This window comes from Culicoides brevitarsis, chromosome 2 (assembly GCF_036172545.1).
Source record: "Culicoides brevitarsis isolate CSIRO-B50_1 chromosome 2, AGI_CSIRO_Cbre_v1, whole genome shotgun sequence".
NCBI lineage: Eukaryota > Metazoa > Arthropoda > Insecta > Diptera > Ceratopogonidae > Culicoides > Culicoides brevitarsis.
In genome coordinates this window covers 35,727,697-35,751,200 of record NC_087086.1, presented here as the reverse complement: position 1 = coordinate 35,751,200, position 23,504 = coordinate 35,727,697, and the positions used below count along the sequence as shown (strand labels likewise).

The 23,504-nt window shown below is 26.4% G+C and overlaps 1 protein-coding gene across 1 annotated transcript; it reads right to left on the bottom strand.

Annotated features, from left to right (window-relative positions):
* Window positions 1-354: 354 nt before the first annotated feature.
* LOC134829233 (glutamate receptor 1-like) lies at window positions 355-23,298 on the bottom strand. Its single transcript, XM_063842232.1, has 21 exons — window positions 21,809-23,298; window positions 14,159-14,311; window positions 13,838-13,965; window positions 11,993-12,122; window positions 9,859-10,112; window positions 8,218-8,403; window positions 7,872-8,093; window positions 6,081-6,420; window positions 5,896-5,984; window positions 5,652-5,819; window positions 5,509-5,596; window positions 5,234-5,386; window positions 3,216-3,299; window positions 3,069-3,104; window positions 2,915-2,939; window positions 1,618-1,660; window positions 1,445-1,526; window positions 1,195-1,320; window positions 1,007-1,112; window positions 613-889; window positions 355-517 (listed from the first exon to the last, which is right to left on the bottom strand). Exons 1-21 carry the CDS (start codon window positions 21,906-21,908, stop codon window positions 449-451), a joined length of 2,859 nt encoding a protein of 952 aa, XP_063698302.1. The 5' UTR covers window positions 21,909-23,298; the 3' UTR covers window positions 355-448.
* Window positions 23,299-23,504: the final 206 nt, after the last annotated feature.

The window sequence follows — 23,504 nt, the reverse complement described above, 5'->3', positions numbered from 1 at the left end:
AAAATTTAATATTTTTACTCCTCAAGGTTTGAAATTTACATTTTTGTACTCCTCACTTCACATTTTAATACTCCTCAAAGACAAATTTCAGCATAAAACCGTATTTTTTCTCCGAAATGCGGTAAAAAAAATGTCGAGTCATTTCCTGAAACCTATCCTTGGATCTCAAACCGGATTTAATTTAATTTAAAAACAAAAAATGTCAGGAAAAACTTATTTACAGTACAAATTCTTAATCGTATCTAATTAATACAAATCTGAAAAACAAATACAATTCCTTTTATAGTCTTATCATTCCATTCAATTTTCGTGTTTTCGAATGCCCTACTTATTTATTTATCTATGGATATCGGTACTTAATGCTAGTTGTTGCCATTTGCATTGAGGGAGGCGGAGGCAGACAGGGATCGTGTTTTATGATAATTGGCCCCTGCATGGGATCATGGCATCATAGTTGTGTGTGCGGCGTATTGCCGTGACTTGGATCGATGTCGGGTAGGGGATTCGGGGTATAGTACTACGGAGAGAGAAACAATCACGCAAAAGATTAACGACTCAATAATCAATGACAAATGGTTTCGCACTAATTAATTTTTTGTTGCCCTTACTTACCCCGAGTCGCGGCGCTTCAAAGTCACTCAAGCCAGTTTTCTCCAGCGTTCGTGGAATGGAGATATCTGGATGTTTGGGGGTTTTACCCCCGCCGCCTCCTGTCATTCCCGCGGGATTGCCCTTCTCGGAGCGACAACAGAATTCGGTGAGAGCGACACTGAGAGCGAGGAGCAAGCCGCCGATGAGAATGTAAAAGATCCCGGCGACATTGCTCAATGTCAGTTCGTTGCGTTGCGTATCCTCGTGCTTATCCAGACATTCCGTGCGATCGTACCACCTTTGGCGGAAAATGAAATTGCAAAAAAAAAAAATAAGAAGAAGAGGAAGAAGATGAACAACAAATGATTCCATTAATATAAATAAATGAACAACAGTCGAAAGTAATTGAAGGTACCATTTATTTGACAGTTTCGTAAGTGTTCCGTCCTCCTTCAACTTTAGCACAGCCAAATTAATGGCGTCTCTCAGCGGCGAGCCCGATGGCGTTCCGATGCCGAAGCCTGCAAATGACATTTCACGTACGCACAAGCACACGTGGCGCATGTAATAATACATTTATAATGAATTTCGGCTTGTAATTACCCTTTGAGTCGAGATTCCGTCCCACTTTCATCGTGTCGCACGGTTGTCTCTCATTAATGTAGTCGTTCTTTGGTGACTCAATCAGGAGTGCGTACTTTCCCTTTGACTGTCGCACACGTTTAATGCCTGGTTCATGGTAATTAATTCAAATTATTATTCATATAAACGAGCAGCGACGACGAAAAAAAAAACAATAAAAAACGGGGAATTTCACGAAAGAATAGACATATTTGAAAGTAAAATCACCTACCTTCGTCATACGTATTAACGAAGACATTTTGTTTTGATTTCATAAAATTCCACATCCGTTGGTACAATTCAATGTGCGATTTCTTTAGAGAGATTTTTTTTGTGTTTGGAGTGAACAAAAAAGGATAGAAATAAATTACCGGAATTTATGCGTAGATAATTTATGTTAATTACCCTGAAAAATTCATATGTTGATCCGTGCAGCATAGTTCCATATCTGAAATGAGAAAATTTTTATTTGTATTTGTATTTTAGGGCTTTTAAAATTTGCATTTTGTTCCTTTCCTCTTTGAAAAAATTCAAGAAAAAAAATTATCAAAATTAAATTATGATTTTTTTAATAAAAAAATATTTTCAATTTATATTAGAAATTTTTTGAATAAATTAACTTAATTAAAATTTTGATAAAATTTTATTTGAGGAAATTTTTTAATTTAAATAAATTCAATGTATTTTTTTGAGTTTCCTACAATAATATATTTTAAAGTTTAATAAAAATTAATTAAAAAAAAAATCTATTAAATAAAAATATATTTTTAAACATATACCTAATTTAAATAGATTTTTGAAATAAATAATTTTAATTAAAATTTTTAAAAATTAAAAAAAATATTTTTTCTTTAAGAAAAATTTTAATTTTTCTTGAGCTTTTTGCAATAATACTTATGTTTTAAAATAAAATAAATTATAAATAAAAAATTAAATTAAATTTTTTTTTAAATAATTTTTGAAATTAATATATAATTTGAATTAAAATTTTATAAGATTTTTAATTTTTAACAAATTTTTAATTTTATTTAAATTTTATTAAAATTATAATGATTTTTATATTTCAATTTAAAATATTTAAATTTAATTTTTAATTAATTTAAATTTAATTTTAAATTAATTTAAATTTAATTTTAAATTAAAATTTAAATTTGACTTTTTTAAAAAATTGGTTAAAAATTTTGCAATTTTTAACTTTTTAATACTTTAAAAATATTAAATTAAATAATTAAATTTCAAATTTTAAAAAACTTCGAAATAACGATTATTTTTTTTAAATTTTATTAAATTAAAAAAAAATTGTAAAATATAAATTTTTTATTGTATTAATTAAAATTTAAAATAATTTGGTTAAATATAATAAATATATTTTTGAAGAAAATTTAAAAACATGAAAAATATATTTAAATTTAGAACTTTCCTCAAATATATATGTTTAAAATTAATAATTGAATAAATTAATTATTATTTTTATTAATTAATTATTTAATAAATTTAAATTTAATTAAAAAAATAAATCTTAGTTCAAAAATTAAAAATTCTTGAAAATTTGAGAATCGCTTTCTTGTTAATTCAAAAAAGAAGAATTTTGTGAAAGAGAGGTCAAAACAAAAAATCGTAATGTCCTCACTTTCTATAATTTAAGAGGAAAGGAAATATTTTCACGATTTTCTTAGTAGGTAACCGTGTATAAGAGACTTACTCAACTTCCGTTTGCGATGCCAAGTCTGCGTAGTTGTTGCGAATGGAAATCGGGCGAAAAAAGCGGAAAAAGTTTCATAAGACGAGAAGAAGAGAGAAGGTTTTTAATAAGGGGATTTTGTTCATTTCTAGCGGAATGTTATAAATAAAATTACCTTCGGCCGAGTTGATTTTCGTTACCATCCGTTCGACTGCGTGCAGCGTGAGAGAAAAGAAAGAAAGACACAACAGTGAAGGTTTAATTCAACAACTTTGCTCGCACATAAATAAATTTTCGCGTTGCATGAGGCGAAAGTTATTACCCGTGAGAAAAGCCGCCAAGTTGGCAGTGTACGATGAGATGAGGATCAAAGTAAAGAACCACCAGACTGAACCGACGATGCGACCTGCAAGGGAGAAAATTAATTTTTTTTTTGTGTTTCAGGTTGAGTTATTAATGTGCCATTATTTCTACTGTGACGCTCTAATTTACGAATAAAAGCAGTTTTTGGCCTGAAAAAGTCTGTTTGCGACACAAAAATATCGAAAATTCATAATTGAAAACAAAACGCTCACAGATATTTACAGGATTTCTCAATAACTTTTGTTTGTAACGAACGAACAAGGCACGGCAAACAACATTTGTCTTTGACATCCGAAGAAAGAACAGCGCGCGGTGTGTGTGAGAAAAGCCAGAAGGTCTCTCGAAATTGAGATTAAATTTGTTGTCAAGACCTTCAACGACCTTCAAACGCACAAAAACTAAAATTTTCCCCGAAAACGATAAACTTTACATAAATTAAGACACTTTGTTATGGAAATTTTAATCTCGTTCGCGAATTTATTAAAAGATTTTAGTTCGGCGGCGGTGGTTTTTTTTTCATTTATTTTGCGTCGAGGCACTTGCCGACACAATTTCACAAAGTGGTGATTTTTGGAAGGGAATTGACTTCAAAAGAATTTTTTTCCGATGAAGACAGGCTAATTTTATGGAGTGTTGCTGAAGCAGAATGAAGTGAAATTGTTTTTTTGACCGAAAAATTTACTTCTTGAAATTGTTTTTATAATTTTCGTGGAAAAAAGAAATTTTTTCGAAGAAATTGGATAAGAAAGAAGAAATTTTTGTCTTTGATAAGATTAATTTTGAAAATTTTTTTGATATTATTTTTTTTTTAAATAATTAAAAATGTTGAATATTTTTATTTTAAAACTTTAGTTGATAAAAAAGTTTTAATATCAAAAAATAATAAATTTTTTTATTTTTCAATAATTTTTGAAAATAAAAAAAAATATGAACTTTTATTTTATTTTTTTTTAATTTTTTTTTGATAAATTTTATAAATGAAAAAAATATATAAATAATTAAATTTAATTTGTCAAAAAAAAATTAAATCTATCATAAATAATTATATTTAAAATAATTAAATTAATAATAATTAATTAAATAATTTTTTATCGATTTTCTCTAATTTACCAAATTTAAAAATAAAACATATTTGCTTTTATTAATTTATTTTAATAAATTTAATTAAATTTTAAAATAAATTAAAAATAATTTGTTTAATAATTAATTAAAAAATATTTAATTTAAGAATTCATATTAATTTAAAATTTAATTCATTAATTAATTTTATTAAAATATTATTTTAAAAATTTTAATTTTTTTTTTAATTTAAAAATTATTTTTTTTAATTTTTTTTATTTATTTTTTTAAAAACTTTTTAATACAAAATTAAAATTTTACATTAAAAAAAAAATAAATTTAAAAAAATTTAATTAATTTTTTTTTTAATTTAAATTAATAATTTGAATTAATTAATTAATAAATTAAAATTTAAATTAGGAATGAATTTAAAAATAATTTTTTTAATAAATAATAGCAAATATGTTTTATTTTTAAATAAGGTAAATTAGAAAAAATTATTTAATAAATTATTATCAATCATATAAAATTTTAATTTCTTGAATAATTTAATTTATTAATTTTTATTAATTAATATTTTAAAAAATTTCAACAGAAAAATTGTCTCTAATAAAAACAAAAAAAAAAATGTAAGTTTGATAATAAAAATATTCAACAGATTATCAATTCATATGAAATATAAATTTCGAGTTCAATAGCGATTTATTTTTTCTTCGAAATTAATAAAAAATACCGATATTTGATATTTCAGGAAGTAAATATTTTTTTTTCATTTCTGCTACATTTTGAATAATTCCGATAAAAATTCAATTTTTTTACAATTTTCATCCATTTTTAGGTATCAGAATACATAAGCAGACCAAAAACTGCAATTTTTCTTCAAAACACATAAAAGGAAGTAAAAAATCGCGTGCTTACCCGACAACGATCTCGGCGATATATCACAACCCTGTTGCATGAAGGACGTCAAGGAGAACCAAAAGGCGTTGTAGAAGCTGAAATCGTTAACCACGGTATTTGAGGAGAACATTGTCGTGGTATGCTGTCCATTATTATGCGGATTCCGTTCATCTGTGCCATCAAAGAACAAAAACAACAACAACAACAACATTAATCGCAGTAATTAAGGAAAATGTCATCAATGAGGCGTACATGATTGGATTTGAATCATAATAATCATCAAAGTTACTTACCAGTCAATAATCGCCATTCTTGCGGTGAGAATCTCGAAACGATATACAACACCACACTCACGCCAATGTAACTGAAGATGACGCAAATCTACAAAAAGGACGAGTTTTTGGTCTGTCATTAACGTTAATTGTTATTTTCTCACCCAAATTTCCTTCGACAGCGGATTGAGGAAACTAAAAACGCCCGGATTTTGCTTGACGGGCTTCTTGATCATGATGGAGATGCCAAGTGACATGAATGGCTTGCTAAAGTCAATGACACGTTCGCGTTCACTCGTAATTGTCATGGGAGCAATTGCGATGTCAGCTTCCTTTTTGGTCGCAGAGACAGACGAAAGAGATCAGAATTGCGATAAAAAATGAAGATAAATGATCGTCTGTACTTACTTTTCGGATGAGTTCGCCCACCATGCCGTCCCATTCACCTTTGGCATTCTCAGACCCGTAACTGTTATCCTTGACAAGACGTATTTCATCTTTAATTCCACAAATGTGTGTGCGTCAAAGGAATAAAACGAGACGAAGACAGATTATAAAAAGGGTTACCATTAACAATTTCACACTCCGCTTACAATTAATTTCCAAACGCTCGGATATGATGTCGGCCAAATCCTTGCAATATCCCTCGAACCGTTCATTGCCTTCCAAAACTTTTCCTTTTTCCGGCTCGCGCAACATGATATACGGCTCCTCGATAATTGTCGTGACGATAAATGTGCGATTTCGCTCGATTGCCTGCTTTGCGGAGAGTTTTGGCGTTTTCGGTGCCAGTTCCAAGCCATGCGAATCCGACCAGTCGCCAATCTTGACAATTTCACTTGCGAGATTCATCTCGACGACAGACAACGAGAAATTTGTCCGTTTCCCTTGCTCATTGAAACTAATGTTGCCTGTCAAACCCTCGATTTCAATCTAAATCACAAAGAGAGTGAGGGGCGAGATAATAATGGACATAAATTAAATTATCAGGGGAGAGACTTTTTCTCGTTTTATTTTTCTTTTTTTTTTTTTTTGAATTGATTTCGGTGAAAGTTTCGAGTTTTGTGTCGGAATGTCGTCTGTTTGTCATTTTTTCTGTCTGTTGCATTCTACAAGTTACTTTAGAAAATTAAACAACAATAAAAAGTTGAGGAAAACTTGGAAAATCTCGGAAAAATTGGTTGTTGGTTTTCCATGAAAATTTTTTTTATAAAATATTTAAAAAAATTGGAAAATTATTGAAAATTAAAAAAAATTTTTTAAAAAATTTTTAATTTTTTTGATGAAAAATAATTTTTCTTGAAAATTTTAAAGTTTTTTTTTTAAATAATTTCCATGAAAATTTTTTTATGAATAATTCAAAGAAAAGTTGGAAAATTATGAAAAATTAAAAAAAAATTGTTGATTCAAATTAATTTTTTTTAAGAAAAATTATGGAAAATTTTTGAAAATTTTGAAAAATTTTTAAAAAAAAAAATTATTTTTTTTAAAAAATTTTTTAAAAAATTTTAAAGATAATTCTTAGTGTATATTAAAATATTGAGAAAATTGTGAAAAATTTTGAATTTTCCAACTTGAAAAATTTTTCTTCATGAGAAAATCTTAAAAATTTATAAGAAAATTTGAAAAAAAATTAGAGGAAGTTAAGGCATTTAATTTTTATTAAACAAATTAAAATTATGGGAAATTTTAGGAAAATTAATGAAAATTTAACAAACTACGGAAAATTAAAAAAACATGATGAAAAATTTTTTGAAAACTCAAAAAATTTTCTAAATTAAAAAAAAAAATTTAAAAAAAAATCTTGAAATATTAAAAAAAAAAAATTATGAAAAAAAAAAATATTTTAAAAAAAATTATAAATATTTAAAAAAAAAAATTTCATTTAAATTCAAAATATGAAAATTTTTAAATTTTCAAAAAAATTAAGAAAATCAAATAAAATTTTTGAAAAAATTAAAAAAAATTTATGAAATTTTCTGAAAAATCTAAAAAATTATAAATTTTTTTCAAATTTAAAAAATTATCAAAAAAATTAATTTCGAAAAAAAAATTATGAAATTTTTTAAAAAAAAAAAAAACATGAAATTTTTTAAAAATATTAGAAAAATATTCTAAATTTCCGAAAAATGTAGAAAAATTATTAAATATTCTGAAAAATTTATAAAATTCTCTTTTAAAATTTTTAAGAAAATTATCAAAATTTTTTGAAAAGCGCTTAAAATTTTTCTTTACCGAATACCTTAGATTTCCTTTCTCACGTTTTTTTTGTCGTAATTTTAAATTTGTCTTTGTTCATTCCTTTTCACAAATGCGAAGCGACAAGACGAGTCGACACAAAACTCGACATGCGACATGCGAGCAATGAATAAATTGTCACTTACTTTTCGTATGTAACGTGAAATTTTGTCGCCATGTTCCCACACTTGCATGCCTCCAGCGCTCGCTGGATTACAATCGAGCCCTTTGCTAACGTTTACCGGTAAGCCATTGCCGCTCGTTTTCCGCACCGTGTACGCCTTGAACTGATCCGACTTTTTCTTGAGGATTTTGTTAAAAGCCTCCACGAGAACGAACACCGAGTCGTAGATTAAAGCTGCCTGTGCCTGTGAGCAAAAACGCGTGGGGAGAAATATTTATTGGTATTGGATTACAATTTTCTCGCTTTTTTCCACTTCATGTGAGTGGAAGACGAAACGAATTTGATGAAGAAAAAGATATTCCTCTTACCGTAATTGCCCGTTTGGGAGTGTTGCCGCCGCCTGCGACGGAGGAGGATGAGACAACAGCTTCGTGCTTCCTCCAGGTATCCATGAAATGCTTGGTGAAACTTCTGCTCTCATCAATAATGCGAAAACCGGTAATATTTACAGCGGAAAATTCAATTACATTCGTTTCCCAATCCGTATCCATAATCTGTGAGCGAGGCAATGTTTGCGTGCCAAGCACAAAATAAGTTCAATCATCATTAATTATGGAAGACTTTCAAAGTTTTTCTTTGATTTAAACTTGCTAAACTCCTCTTATAACTACTACTGTGAAACCACTAAAAGTTCGCTATTGAATTATAATTTTCATTCAATTTTTCCTCTTTCCGCCTTTTTTTTCTCTCTCCCTCCTAAGCGACTTAGGAAACTTCCCCGTTTTTTCAAGAAATGTCAAAAACGGCTGTGCGCGGATCAACTTGCATACAAAAGGCATCAATTAAAAGTTTTTTCGCATGTTTCGAGGATCAAAAGTTGAAAAATACTTCGGCACGCCAGCCATGACAAACTACTTTTCATGGGCCCAGTTCATGAGATTACATGTGTAATATTTTCGGTAAAATATGTTGTTCCTCATGGTTAAACTTCCGCCAACGCCACACACAAACACGCAGATAATGCGAAAAACCCTTTCCTTATCATCTCACATGACGCGTGGCGAGAGAAAAAATAACGGAAAATAGGAAGCGAACACTTAATGTCGAACATTATTTATCTTACCCATGAACGGAGGAAGATGAAAAATGAGCAGTTGTTGAAGTAGAGAGGAGTTTGAGCGCATTTACATTTTTTTTTCAAAATTTTAAATAACAAAAAAATTCTCTTAAAGATCGAATTATCAAATTATATTTTTTTTAATTTTTAGAAAATTTTAATTTTTTTATAAAATAATTAAAATTTTCGTTTAAATTATTTTAAAAGTTAATTTTTCTTACAAAAAGCTTAATTTTCACTAAATAACCATGTATATCTATTTAAAACAGATGATCTATTTAACCACGTGGTTTTAATAGATCAACTGATCCAAATAGATCACGTGATTTAAAAAGTAAACGAATTTTCTTAAATTTTTAAGAAATTTGATTTTTTTATATTAAGTTTAAAAATTAAAAAAAAATAACTTTTATGTATGAACGTAAGAATTTTAAGTCAGCTTAAGTTGTGTTAAGTTAATTAACTATCAATTTTTTTACTGAAATTTGTTCATTAATTAACAAAATTTTGAGTTTTAAATATCTTTTTTAACATATTTGATCAAAAATTAGTACAAAAATTGATAATTAATTGACTTAACACAACTTAAGGTGACTTAAGATCCTTACGTTCATACTCAAAAGTTGACATATACTTGACATATAAAAAAACTTAAAGTTCTTAAAAATGTTAAAAGAATTCTCTACGTTTTCTTTTTAAATCACGTGATCTATTTGGATCAGTTGATCGATTTAAACCACGTGGTTGAATAGATCATCTGTTTGAAATAGATCACGTGGTTAAACTTATCACGGATAGACATAAAATTGCCTTACAAAACGATTTTTTGTTAAAAAAAATGTAAATGCGTCAAAAACAAAAATATGTGAGGAAAAAAATTGGAAAAACTCACCAAACCGCTAAGCAGATAGTGGTATGTTCGTTTGCCAAGCTGCACATTCCGCACATGTTCTATAATGATATTTTTCGCTGTATCAGCTAAGCAATCTAATACTACATATTTTTGTCCCCATCTATCTGCTGCCTCAACTTGATGAAGATAATTAATTGCTTCTGTAGCTGTCGTTATTCGTTTAACGGCATCAATGTGGAAGAATTCGTTGCCGGGCGTCATATTTTGGTAGATTTGCTGGAGTCGCAGTAAACCTATTGTGTCGTCGTGGTATATTATGGAGGATTAACAATGATGAGTGTTATTTTATTATATTGCTTTCGAGAGTCTGCTCGCATTTGCCTCTGTGCGCGATAATTGTGTGAGATGTTATTTTTCATCCCCCGCAAATACACAAAGACACACACTCTGACAGACCTTTTACGCACAAAGACACCGAAAAAATTATCAGTTGCTAATTTTCTGCTTGTTATTCTTTGTTACTTATTACCCAAGCCAAAGATAAACTCGGGAGTCCTCGAAGACGGAAACAAACATTTTTCGGCATTGTTCATTAAATAAATAGAACAAAAGGGAAAAACATTGATTTCTCATTTGATTCTTTCTCTTTTTCACCAAAAACACGAGGACAACGACGACCCTTCTTTGTTTTAAATGGACCAAAAGAAAATATAAAACAGAGAAAAAATATTACAAAGGAGAAACTTTTCGTCTTTTCGGACGATTTAAAAGAATGTTCGTTCATTAAAACACACGAAAAAAAAACAGCACACAGAACCATTTTTTTTGCTTCTACAGCTCTCTTTGTACGTCTTTCATGACACAATCTAACTTTTTTTTGCGCTTTGTTTTAAATCTTTGATTCTTTTTCTGTTTATTTTAGATAATAATAAACTTTCGACGGCTTGCTCTACAGCTTGGTATGTTTTTTTTACAGAACGTTTTGAAGAAAAAATATTGTGTCTTAAAAGTTCTTATGTCTGTCTGTCATTCTTGTTTGGTATTTATCAGAAATTTTATCATTAAAATAAGTATTAAATTTTGTAAATAAAAATATTTATACTGTTCGAGAAATTCTATAAAAAAAATTGTAACATGTGTGAGAAATACAAAGGATTGTTTAAAAATGTTGATGTCATCATAAATGGATTGGCAGATGGATCTTTGTTTAAGTCTGTTCTGTTCCAAAAAGTAAGAGCTGAACCAATTTTTAATAAAACTTGTTTTAGGAACAATAGTCAAAGATTGATAAGTTATTAGAAATGTGATGGATGAAGTTTATTCGATATGAGTTTTTCAGTTCAATTCTTCATTAGTTTTGGTTAAGTCGCTATTTTAAGAAGAACACTTTTATCAGATACCTTCAAATTTAAGCGTTCATGGGTTGTTCTCATTTTTATGTTTTCTGTTCATGTTAATACGATTCACCAAATCTTCACGAAATTTATGGTTGGCAGGTTTATTGTTTTTTGCGAACATATGCGTTCGTCTTAGATGTCATAGTCGATGGCGAGTAAGAGTTTATGCTTATTCGTTACTTTTTTCTTCTGAGGTGTCTCATTTTGGTTCAGGTCCTTAAGTGATCTTTTCTAATATTAAGATGTAGTTTGTTTGTTGATGCTTGTTCAGTTCTCGATTTTTCTATAAGATTCATTCCAAAAATTAAAATTTCTTTGAAATTTACTAAAATGCGCTCAAGTAATTCCTTCCAAATTATGTTTAAAAATCTCATTTTTTTCAATTCTACGAAATAAACGTCCACACAGCGCAAAAATAAGAAAGATTTAGGTACGTGGGTATAATATTATTGTGAAGTGAAAGAAACATAAGGAAAAACGCATGCGTATCCTGTATAATGCATGTTGCTAGCACAAAAGCAAACGAGCCTATCCACTTGTACAAGGCTCCTTTTTTGCCTAAAAAATAATAAAAAAATAATATTTATGCAATGTCGAGTATAAAATATTTAGCAGACACACACTATTTAATTCTGAATAATATGAGCGATGTAATAACTTATGAGATTTCCTTGCTTGGCAACTCTTTTTATGGCAACGTAGCAGACTCTCGTTGTTGGTTAGTTAAATTCGCAGCTAAAAAAAGAAAAAAACAAAATGAGAAGAGGCATACAAACCATCATGTGTGTCGTAGATAAAGATGACCTTTTTCCATCCATAATGTTTAATAAGATCGACAATCGCACCCGAATAGTCTGGTCGCATGCTTATTGCAAAGTCCAATACGCCAGATGACGGCGTCAAAACCTTCGGAAGAAGAAAGAGTAAGTAAAAGATGGATTGAAGATGATGAGATGATAACATTCTTTTCTTTTTTTCCCGTCTTTCTTTTCTCGTTTTTCTTTATTATTATTATTATTATTATGTACGAGGCCCCTGCGGCGATAAAATGTCGACAAGTCGATTGATATTCGGATTGACGGGAATTGTTTTTTATTATATCAACGTGCTGCTAGCTAGCTGCCTTCCTCCTCATATACGTATCAGTTATGATTATTATGATTTTACTGCAATTTGATATATGATCACGAACATGACGACGACAATGATGATGAGTAATTGATTTTTTCTTGCGAAACTTTTTAAAGAAATGAGACTAATTTTGTGTGAAATGAAGTTGTCGGAGAGTAGCAGCCATTTTGCGAGAAAAATGCACAAATTTGGGATTTTGGTTTTATTTTTTTCGGTTAAATAGGTCAGCGGGATGATTTTCTTTTTTTGGGTCAGTGCTCATAGGGGCGCCATAGAACGATAATTGTGTCGTGTGGAGTTGAAATTTGGGAATATTACTTTTTGAAAAAAGTCAATATTCTCCAATAGATTGGAAAATTCGTTTAATGCATTAAACAGAATATCCCAATTTGACAAATTTCTGAATGTTTATTGAAAGAAAATAAATTAAAATATTAATATTAAAAAAAAAAATAAAATATTAAGTTATTGAAAAAAATATCTAAAAAAATGTTTATACAGTAATTTATGATAATAATTTTAATTAATTTATTTATTTTTTATTTGCTTTATTTAAATAAAAATAAATAATTTTTTTAAGTAAATAAAAAAATAAATTAAAATAAAATAAAATAAATCAATTTATTTAATTTAAAAATTTTTTAAAAATATCGTTTTTGAAAATATTTGAATATTTTTATTTATTTTATAAAGTTTTAGTTTTTGATACACATTTTAACAACTTGTATATTTTAAAAAATTAATTTATTTAAAAAATTTAAAACTTTTATGAAATAACTAATAATATTCAAACATTTTCAAAAATAAATTTGAAATAAATTTTTAAATGAAATAAATAAATTAAAATAAATTATTTATTTTTTTAAATTTTAATTAAATAAAAATTTAAGTTTTTTTTAAACCCATTATTTAATTAAAAATACAAAAAATAAATTAAAATTTCAAAAATAAAAATTTACCAAAAATTTTATTAAAAATTATAATTTGCTTTGTGAATTTTTATTTTTTATATTTTAATTTATTTTTTTTTTTTAATTTAATTTAATTTTTTATTTATTTTTTAATTTTTATTTAATTAAATATTTTCTTAAAATTTTACTAAAAACCCCCAACTTTTGATTGAAATTTGTAAAAAAAAACTTTTAACTCCCAAATTAATCAAAAATTGTATTAAAATCTCACAAAAACTTAAACTTCTAACCTACCAAAAAAAATCAATTTAAAAAACTTTCAAGAAAAAAAAACTTTTACATCCTAAACTGTGCTAAAATTTCACACTACGACACAACGCACGGACCACAATTACGTGTCAAATGTGTGTTTTGAAACATCTGATCGCCGCAGGGTCTAACGCCAAACACTTTTCATAAAAATTGTAAGTGAATGGCAGCGTGCGAGAGAAAAAACGAGAAAGAAAACACTTTTTTTTACTGCTTTCTTCTTTATCAAAATAACAAATTTTTCTGTTTTTTTTTTGCGTATATCCTTACCTTTTCTGGGTACCAACTACTTAGGAACGGCATTTGAAACGTATTGCTGTAGGAATGTAGCGTTACAAATGATTCTGGCGAAATTGCACCGAGTATCGCAAAAACACCTCGAGAAAACTGATTACAAACTGCAAAATAGTGCGCGATAGAAAAAAACAAGCGTGAAATATAAGCGACGAGCAAAAAAGTACACAAACAGGATAAACACTGGAAATGAACTAACAGGAAGTGAAAAAAAAAGGAAAAAAAATACGTCGATGTTCGACATTCGGAACGCCTCCTGTTTGTGTAGCGAAAGTTGTTGTTTTTCAAGGTACTTACTGAGCCGGGATAGCTTGAATGCGTCGGCTGTATTGATCACGTCGACGCCCGCTTGCAAGTCGAAGCGTCGATTAGTTCCATTATGATTGTAAGTCCAGAGTGCATGCCGAAAGATTGATTGTTCCAATGTCGTGCCTTGTTCGAAAATTGCACCTAAAACGAGAGAAAAAAAGCGAATCGTCAACAAAAAATAAATGGAAAAAAAGCAAGAAGACGATGTTCATTTATTATTAAGAGATGCGCAAATATTAACTCTTGTATTTTACACACTTCATATATACGTCTTCATAGCGTCAAGCGCGCGCTCCGCTCCATATATCCGAAAATGACCTATGTCAAGTTTGTTCGGCACAAATATTTGTATGCGGGCAAAAAAATATTTTGTTGTTTGTTTGAGTTTTGGAGCAACGCAAACACCCTCCTGCACGATGACAGACGAGAAATATATTTATCAATTTATATTCATAACAATCACTCGAGCTTCCCCCGCCTCCCTCCCCCCGCAAACATACAGTGTGTGGAGACTCCGAGTGTTCCGACGATGATTATTAATTAATTTTTCATTTATATCCTTCTCCGTTGTCGTCAACACGTAGCCCTCTGCGTTTGCGAGTACGGCACGCTTGAAAAATTAAGACAATAATCTGCTAAAATTATTTTCCTCCTCAGGCTAATAATTATTCGTTTGTCTAATTACTTTCAGAAACATTAAAATTTTACGATATTTATACCTACTTTGGAGAACTTTTTCTATGAACGAGGAAAGATGAAGAAGAAAAAAATAACAAAAAAAATAAAAATGGAGAAAATGTTTTGGAAAATGTGTGGTTTTAATGGTGAGTACTAAAAAGTTAAAAAAGAGAAGTTTTTATGATTTTAATTGAATTTTTCAAATAAAAAAAAAAAAAAAATAATAATTAAAAATTAATAAAAAAAAATTAAATTTTTTTGAAATGAGTTTTATAAGACTTATACAAAATTAAATATTTAATAATGAATATAATTAAAAATTTTTTTTAAATTTTAAAATTTTGTTTTAATTTAAATTTTAGATATCTTAAAAAATTGTTTTTTTTTTAAATTTATATATTTATTTTTTTTATTAATTAATTTTAACATTTCCAAATTTAATTTAAAAAAATTAAAAAGTTTAAAAATTAGAAATTTTCAGGATTTTATTAGTTTTTTTTTCAAAAAATTTTTTATCCATTAATTAAATTAAATTAAATATTTATTTTTTTTAATTTAATAATTCTTGAAAAAAATTTTAAACTTTTTTTTGCCTCAAGTTCAATTTTACAAAAAAATCATAGTTATCGTAAAAAATTTTTCCGAAAATCCTCAAGTAATAATTAATAATGTTAAAATTGCCATTATTGAGGTTGAAAATTGATGAAAACTGTCATAAAAATGAAAATTAATCGATGAAAATTTAATAATTGCTTGTTTCAACATTTTAATGATCATAACGGATTAAAAATGTTAATTTTATTTTTTTTTTAAATAATTGAAAATTTTTAAATATTAACAAATTTGACAAAATTTATTATTATTTTTATAAATGAACTGACATTTTATAGAAGTATTAGTTGAATATTTTTCAAAACATGTGAAATATTAAAAAAAAATTAAATATTAAAAAAAAAAAATTTTTCAGAATTGAAAAATAATTTTTATCTATTTTTATTTTTTGAGTTCTATAAATTGTAATATTTTTAATTATAAAATGTTGGAAAAATTAATTTTTGTAAATACAAAATTCAAAAAAATAATTTAATTTTAATTTTAAAAATTTAAAATTTAAAAAATCTTTTTTATTCATTTTCATTTATTATTTAATTAAAATTAAAAAAAAAATTGTAGGTATTAAAAAATAATTTTTCTACCTCTGTGAGAAGCTTTCTTGATTTTTAATTTTAATTAATTTTTTAATTGAAAATATTAATTTAATTTAAAAATTTTTTTAAGTTATTTAATTTTTTTTAATAATTGTAATTTTAATAAAATTTTTATTTAATTTAATTAATTTAATTAATTTTTTTAATTTATTTTAATAAAAGATATTTTATTTAAATTTTTAATAATTTAAAAATAAAATGAATTAATTTTATGAAATTTCTCAGAAGGAGACAAAAAATCAATCTCATTAAAAAACCGCCCAATATTGAAAAAGAAAATAAAAAACAACAAAAAAAAAACAGCAAGAATGTTAATATTCATTCAGTTCAAGGGAATTTCACTCCTCGGTTTTGCTTTTATGCGTTGCCATGCTAGAAGAGGAGAGATGGAAAATTTTTCAGCAAATCATGTAATTGGGTACAGCAATCTCGACTAAATTTCCTTCCGATTTGGCAAACAAAACAATACAAACCACAAAAACCATATTTAACGCAATGAACCGAACTCTGAAATTTCATAAATCAGAAACAGGACCTTCTCTTGCGACAACGAACGACTCGACTCCTACAATATAATAATAATCAACAAACACCGAAAAATATACGATTTCAATCATCATCTCGCCTCTATGGAGAGAGAATATTACAGGACGACAGAGTAGTTAGCACAGTGTTTGCTGTCGTTAGTTAATTAAAACGAAACCGATGATAGACTGGTTTTAGATTGCGAAGCAGTTTTATGTTGATTTAAGGATTTTAATTGGAGACCTCAGTTTGATATCCGCATTCGAATTCATTGGGCCACATAATGTTCCCCCCGTTGCTTAACTGATGATGACGATGATCTCGACGTCGGACAAAAGACGCAAAATTTATGTCTTGCGATGCACGATTTAATTGTTATTTTCGGAGAGATAGAGTGTAAAATGGTGTTGTCACGTTGTCGTTCGTTCGTTCGGTGACGGAAATCTCGGGGCAATTTTCCGTATGTGCTGAAAAAAATTCTTCGAAAGAGGATTTTTCCGTATAAACATGACCCAAATGGCGTTGTTTGGTAAAAATTTCCACTTTTTTCGTTGTTGTTGAAAAATTCACTACATGTTGCTATGGATCTTCGTGACACAAAGTTATGAGCGATTTTTGAATGGGAAATGTGCTTCAGGAGATGATGATGTACCTACCAACAACTACACGAAATACTATCTCGCATGACATGAGAGTTAATAAAAGATTATTACGAAAAAAAAAATGTTCGGCTGTAATCTTAACTCGTTGCTCGTGTCATTTCATTTCAAAAAACTGTTTTTTTTATGGGAAATTGAGAATTGGATGAGAGGACTGAAATTTATTTTTTTGTGAATGCGCGGATTAAAATAAATGGAAATTTGAGTGGCTCACGAGTTGATGAGTAGTTAAGATTAAATGAGAAAAATAGGTCGGTGATTGTTTTTTAAGCAATTATTTGAGGCTTATGGGAAAATTTTTAAGTACCTACTTCTAAAACTTTTTTTTTTCAAAGGAATTTTTTCGTTAATAAAAGTTTTTTAAAGCGCTTAATGAACGTAGTATGAAATAAACCTATTACACTTTTTCGAGCTTTGAAGTGAAAAGTTTGTAAAAGTGGTTAATTTTTCCAATGAATGGGATTTTCATTGAAAGCAGTTTAGAATTGATTTCGGAGAATTTTTCTCCTTTTATGTTTTTTAAAAAATTTTACTTAAAAATATTCTATTCAGTTTTTTCAATTTTGTTTTTATTTTAGATTAATTTATTTTTTTATTAATCAAAAATTTCTTCATGTTTTAAAATTTTTTTATAATTTTTTAAAATTAAATTAAATTTTTTTTTATAAAATTAATGAAAAACTAAAATTACTAAATTAATTCAGTCATTTTAAAAATTAAAAAAAAATATTAAAGCAGTTAAGTAATTTATTAAAAAATAATGTAAATTAATAATATTAATTAAAGAAATTAAAAAAAATAAAATTAATATAAATTAATTTGTTAAGATTAATTAATGAATTAAAATAAAAAAAAAATAAATAAAATAATAATTTTTTTAAAAATAATTTCAATTAATATTTTAACAAAAATTAAATAATTTTAAATATTAATTTTTTTTTTTTGGAATTAAAAAAATTAATTTTTAATTTTTTTTTATAAAAAAAAATTAATTTTTTTTTTCATTTTTTAAAAAATTTTTTTTAAATTTTTAATTAAAGTTAATAAAGAAAAACTATATAAAAGACAGGACTTTTCAGATAAAAAATTTGATGGTTCAAAAAGCTTTTCATTTTCTTAAATTTATAAATTTAAAAAAATATTTAAATACATTTTTTAAGACAAATAAATATTTCCTAAATTTTTAAAAAATTTCAATTTTTAACTTATTTGTCATTTTTTTTTTAATTATTTAAATTAATTTTAAATTTTTAAAAAATTAAATTTGTTTTTATTTAAAGTTTGATTTTAAACAGATAAAAAATTTGACGATTCAAAGAGCTTTTAATATTGAACAGAGAATTAAATTTAAATAAATTTTTCAAAAAAAAAAAAAAAAAAATAATGATAATATTTTTAAAATAAATATATTTTTCTTAAATTTTCGAATAAATAAATTCATTTTAAGCCTATTTGTCACTTAAAAAAAAACATTTTTTTGATTAAATTATTTAAATTTATTTGATTTTTTTTTTAATATGAAAAAATTACAAAATTAGCAAATTTTATTAATAATTTAATAAAAAAAAAAATAAAAATGACAATAAAGCAAATAAAAGATTTTATAAAAAAAATATTATAAATTTAATAAAAAATATTAAAACGACAAAATTTAGCTATTTAAAAAAAAATTAAAAAAATAGAAATAATTAATTAGGTATTTAAATTTAATTCCCTTATCAAAATTTTATTAACAAAAGGAATTTTAAGAAGTTAATAAAATTTTCTTAACTTCTTAAATAATTCTAAATTGACGAGACATTGACAAAGCTTCTTCACCTAGAAGACGTTCCATGAATTTCACAAGAATTCACAAATTTAATTAAAATTCCAACGAAAAATATTCTCCTTGTTTTTCTCACATTTTCCTTCGCATGAATCACAAACAAAAGAGGCACCAATTCAAGGGGATCACCTTACAACACAAGCAAGCTCTTGAGACTTTTAAATTACATTGTCGAACATGAATTGCTTCCAACTACCCAGAAAACATTAATGCCAATTATTTCATTAAAAGCTGCTTAATTTGTCTTCGGGGTCAGATAAAATTTTGCTTAAAAGTTAAGGTTCGGGGCATCATCAGTGAGTGGGTCAAGTGCCTAATTTAATTACGACATTAAAACAAAAAGAGTTTAATTTTTTCCGGGAACGTCCCTCGTTGTCTCTTTTTCTTCCCATTCTTCACTTTTTTTCTTAGCGAAGTCAATCGAGAACGTGAGAAAAGCAAAAAAGTAAGAAAATATTAAAAGGTGAGGAACTTGGACAATTCACGGGAAATTATTATTATTTTTTCTTCTTTTTCTTCGTTTTTCGGATTTTCAACTTTTTTTCATCTTTGTTTGCGAAAAAAAGCGGCTCGTGGTGGTTTGCTTTGGACAATCACCTTAAGGCTTACTTATCCTTTTTTTTCTTAAAAAAGGTACATTTTCGCATGTTGTAGTGCCTCACAAAAAATGTGTCCTTTCGAAAATTATGTTAATTTAAAGTAAAATTTTTTATCCATATTTAGGGGTTAACTAAAGTCGCTTCTCACACTCCGTCAAGAAAAAAACGAAGAAAGTTGGAGCAAATTCAATTTCCATTAATCCAAGCCAAGCTTATATATCGCCTCCGCCCACAAATTCCGACAAATATTAATAACTCTTCGACCATCATCGATCATGTCTCCCAAAAATTGGTTTTTCTCTGCGTTACGGTTCACCAACATTTCTTCTCTTCTTAGTCTTCTTATGACAATGGCAGAAAGATGAAGACCGAAAATGTTCATGTTTAAGGAAAGTTTATCAAAAAACGCGCTCGCACGATCCCTTTCCTCCTCGTGATTTACTACCGGCTAGCTGCCGGAAAAATTAAAGTTTCTGTGTAAATTTGCCTATCTTGACACCGAAGCGAGAGAGAGAGTGCGTATAAATGGAAAGTTTGCAGCAACAACGACCTACGACAAACTTAAGTGGCCAACAAATCAATTTTTATTGGCGTTTTCTTATCATTTATCTCAATTTCACCCAACTTTTTGCATAATACAGAAAAACTTTTAAACACACAAAAACAGGCAGAAAATATCTTTGGGCGGGAGTTGTATCTATGATTCGCTGTTGTCTCATATACGAAAAATGGAAAAGATGGGAAAAGTTGACGTGAAATGAACAATTTTATCGCATTTCAATTTTTTTATCTGTTTGTTTTTCTTGTATGATTTTTTTTATTTTTATTTAATCTAATTAAGGAGATTTTTTGTTCAAAATATTTTGATTGTAATTTTTTAATCAAATTTTATATTAATTTTTTTTTATTAAAATTTATTAATAATTTTTTTTTTTATCAAAAATCATTTAAATTTTATACTTAATTAACTGAACCATTAAATTGTTTTAAAAATTTATTTTATAATTACAAAAAAATAATTTATTTAAAATTATTTTATATTTATTTTAAATACAATTTTCAAAAAATTATTTTATTTTATTTCTATAATTTTTTAAAAAAAAAAATTAAATATTTTGATGGTAAAAAAATAATTTTAAATTAAAATTATATTAAAACTAAATAAAAGTATCAATTAATTATTAAAAAAAATTATTTTATATTTATTTTAATTATTTTTTTTTTAAAAAGGTCATTAAATTTATTTAATCTCAAAATTTATCACTTTTTATTTTATTTTTAATTATTTAATTATTTTTATTTAAATATAATTTTATAAATACTATAAAAATTTATTTGAAATTTTTTAAATTATTTTTTGTTAATTTTTAAAAAAATAATATTTAAAATTTTTTTTTTGAAAATTATTTTTTTAAAAAAATTTTTCACATTTTCACAAATTTTATGATAAAATTAACAGAATTTAACTTTGTTTGCATATATTTTAATTTTATTGAAATGTAAATTTTAAATACAAATTTTTTAATATTTCATAATTTTATTAATTTTTTTTATAAAATTTTAAAATTAATTAAATTCAACTTTAATTTAATTTTCTTAGAAATAAAATTTTATAAATTTATAAATTTTAATAATATTTATTTTAAAATAAATTTAAAAAATATTTTAGAAGTGTTTATTAAAATTAATTTTAAAAAAATAAAAATAAAATAAGAAGTAATAAATTTTAAAATTAAATAAATTTAATGGCCTTTTTTAAAATAAATTTTAATAAAAATAAATATAAAATAATTTTTTTCTTTTGATTAATTAATTAGTTTTAATAAAATTTAATTTAAAAATTTTTATTTATTATTAAAATATTATTTTTTTTATTTTCAAAAATTGTAGAAATAAAAAAATATTTATTTTAATTAAAAAAAAAATTGAAAATTTCTTCTTGAATAATTTTTAGACAAAATTTTATTAAAAATATTTTTTTCAATCAAATATTTTTATATTTTTCGTTATAGACCAACAATATTAAACATAAAAATATTAATTTAGATATTATTAAAATTCGTATAAAAGTACAAAAACACCCAAAAATAGAAATTTTTTTCGCAGAACATCGCAAAAAAAAAACAAACAAACAAGCTACTCACCTATAGAAATTTTCTCTAACGGAACTTGTGCCTTTGTCTGCGGACCTAAACACAGCATTAACACTGGCACGACGATATTAATCACTGACTTGGGATTCATTATTATGATTATTTTTATTATTATTCCGTACAACGACTGAAACTTTTCTCGTACTTTTTTTTTCTTTTGTATTTTTTTTTTGCTTTCACTTCAGTATCTTGAATGTGATGTCACAAAATATTAACTCTTTCCTTTTTTATTATTATTTTTTTTTCGGTCTTTCCGACAACAGTTTATCGTTATTTTCAACACAGAAAAAATAAAATTTTAAAAAAAGTTCAAAGATAATTTAACATCAGAGTTAATTTAATAAATCAGAGAAAGAGTCGAGAAAAAGGGCTGTGATAAAACACAGACGAGGCAAAAAAGGGGATCACCCTTCAATTTATCGTCTCATTATAGAAATATATGTTCACTATGTTGTATATGTGGTTCGATATTCGTTGACGATAATCCTTTCGGTTGTTTAGGTTCTTAACTTTAAAACCGCAGAGATTTTTTCTTCGCCTATTATTTACGGAAGTAAATTAATTTTTTGTTGCTGTATTTCCGCTTGCTGTCATTTGTTGTCGTCGTCGTTTTTTGCTTGGTAATCCAGCAGTAAATATCAAATGGCGTTGAAACTATCTGTATATTTATATTTAGTGCTTAAGCACACACACACAAGATTTTTTTTTTTTGCTTATGTAAGTTAGTCACACACTTTTTCTCTTCTTCACACTTCTTCTTTGGGATTTTTTTCTTTTTTGACGCCTTCTGACGACATTATCCTTGTGTTTTTTTCCTTGCTTCGCTTTTTTTTTTGCGTTATTGGCTTATAATTTTATTAATTCGATTAATTTTATAGGTCATTAAACAATGTCGTTATCAATTTTATTATTGATAATGCTCTTGTACTACAAACACTAATCTCGTTTTAACATCGAATGTGTGTCGTTGTGTTGCCTTATAAATATTTTACGAAGATAAATTCGCATCCGACCACTTTTTTCGTACATATATGGGCAAAAAAAATTTTTTTGACACTTTTTACTTTTATTTTTTGTTTTTTTACAACCATTAACACCTCTGCGAGCACTTTATGTGTTTATTACATGAGACACGAAAAAATATTTTGTGTCGTATGTTGCAATTTTCTCATGCAGATAATTTTTTGCACGGTCGTAATTTAATCTGCGAACAACGACGACACGACATCGTCAACATTATTAAGGGTATATCCTTATTTAATAAATTTATCGCATATTCATTAAAATGTAGTTAGTCTGTAGCGGCTACGTGCAAAATTTCGCCCGAAAAATATTTATTGCCTTTTACAAAGCCTCCATCTTTATTATTATGCACCTCACATAATTTACACAATTATATTGGGAACATTGATATGAAGAACAAAAAAAAATAGGAAAACTTCTTCTACAATATGCACTATATATAGAGGGCCTTTCTGGCTGTGATAACTGCGTTATCTGAGACAAACAAATAAACTGAAAGAGAAAATGGATGTCGCACTATCTTATAACGGTACGAGATACGGATTCGCTCAAAAATGAATTTTCCAGTGAGAGAAAAAATTTTTGAGAGAAACTCTCTCTTGAACATTTATCATGCGAGAAAATATTGTGCGCGTGATGCTTCGAAGCGTGTTAAGAGCCGTGT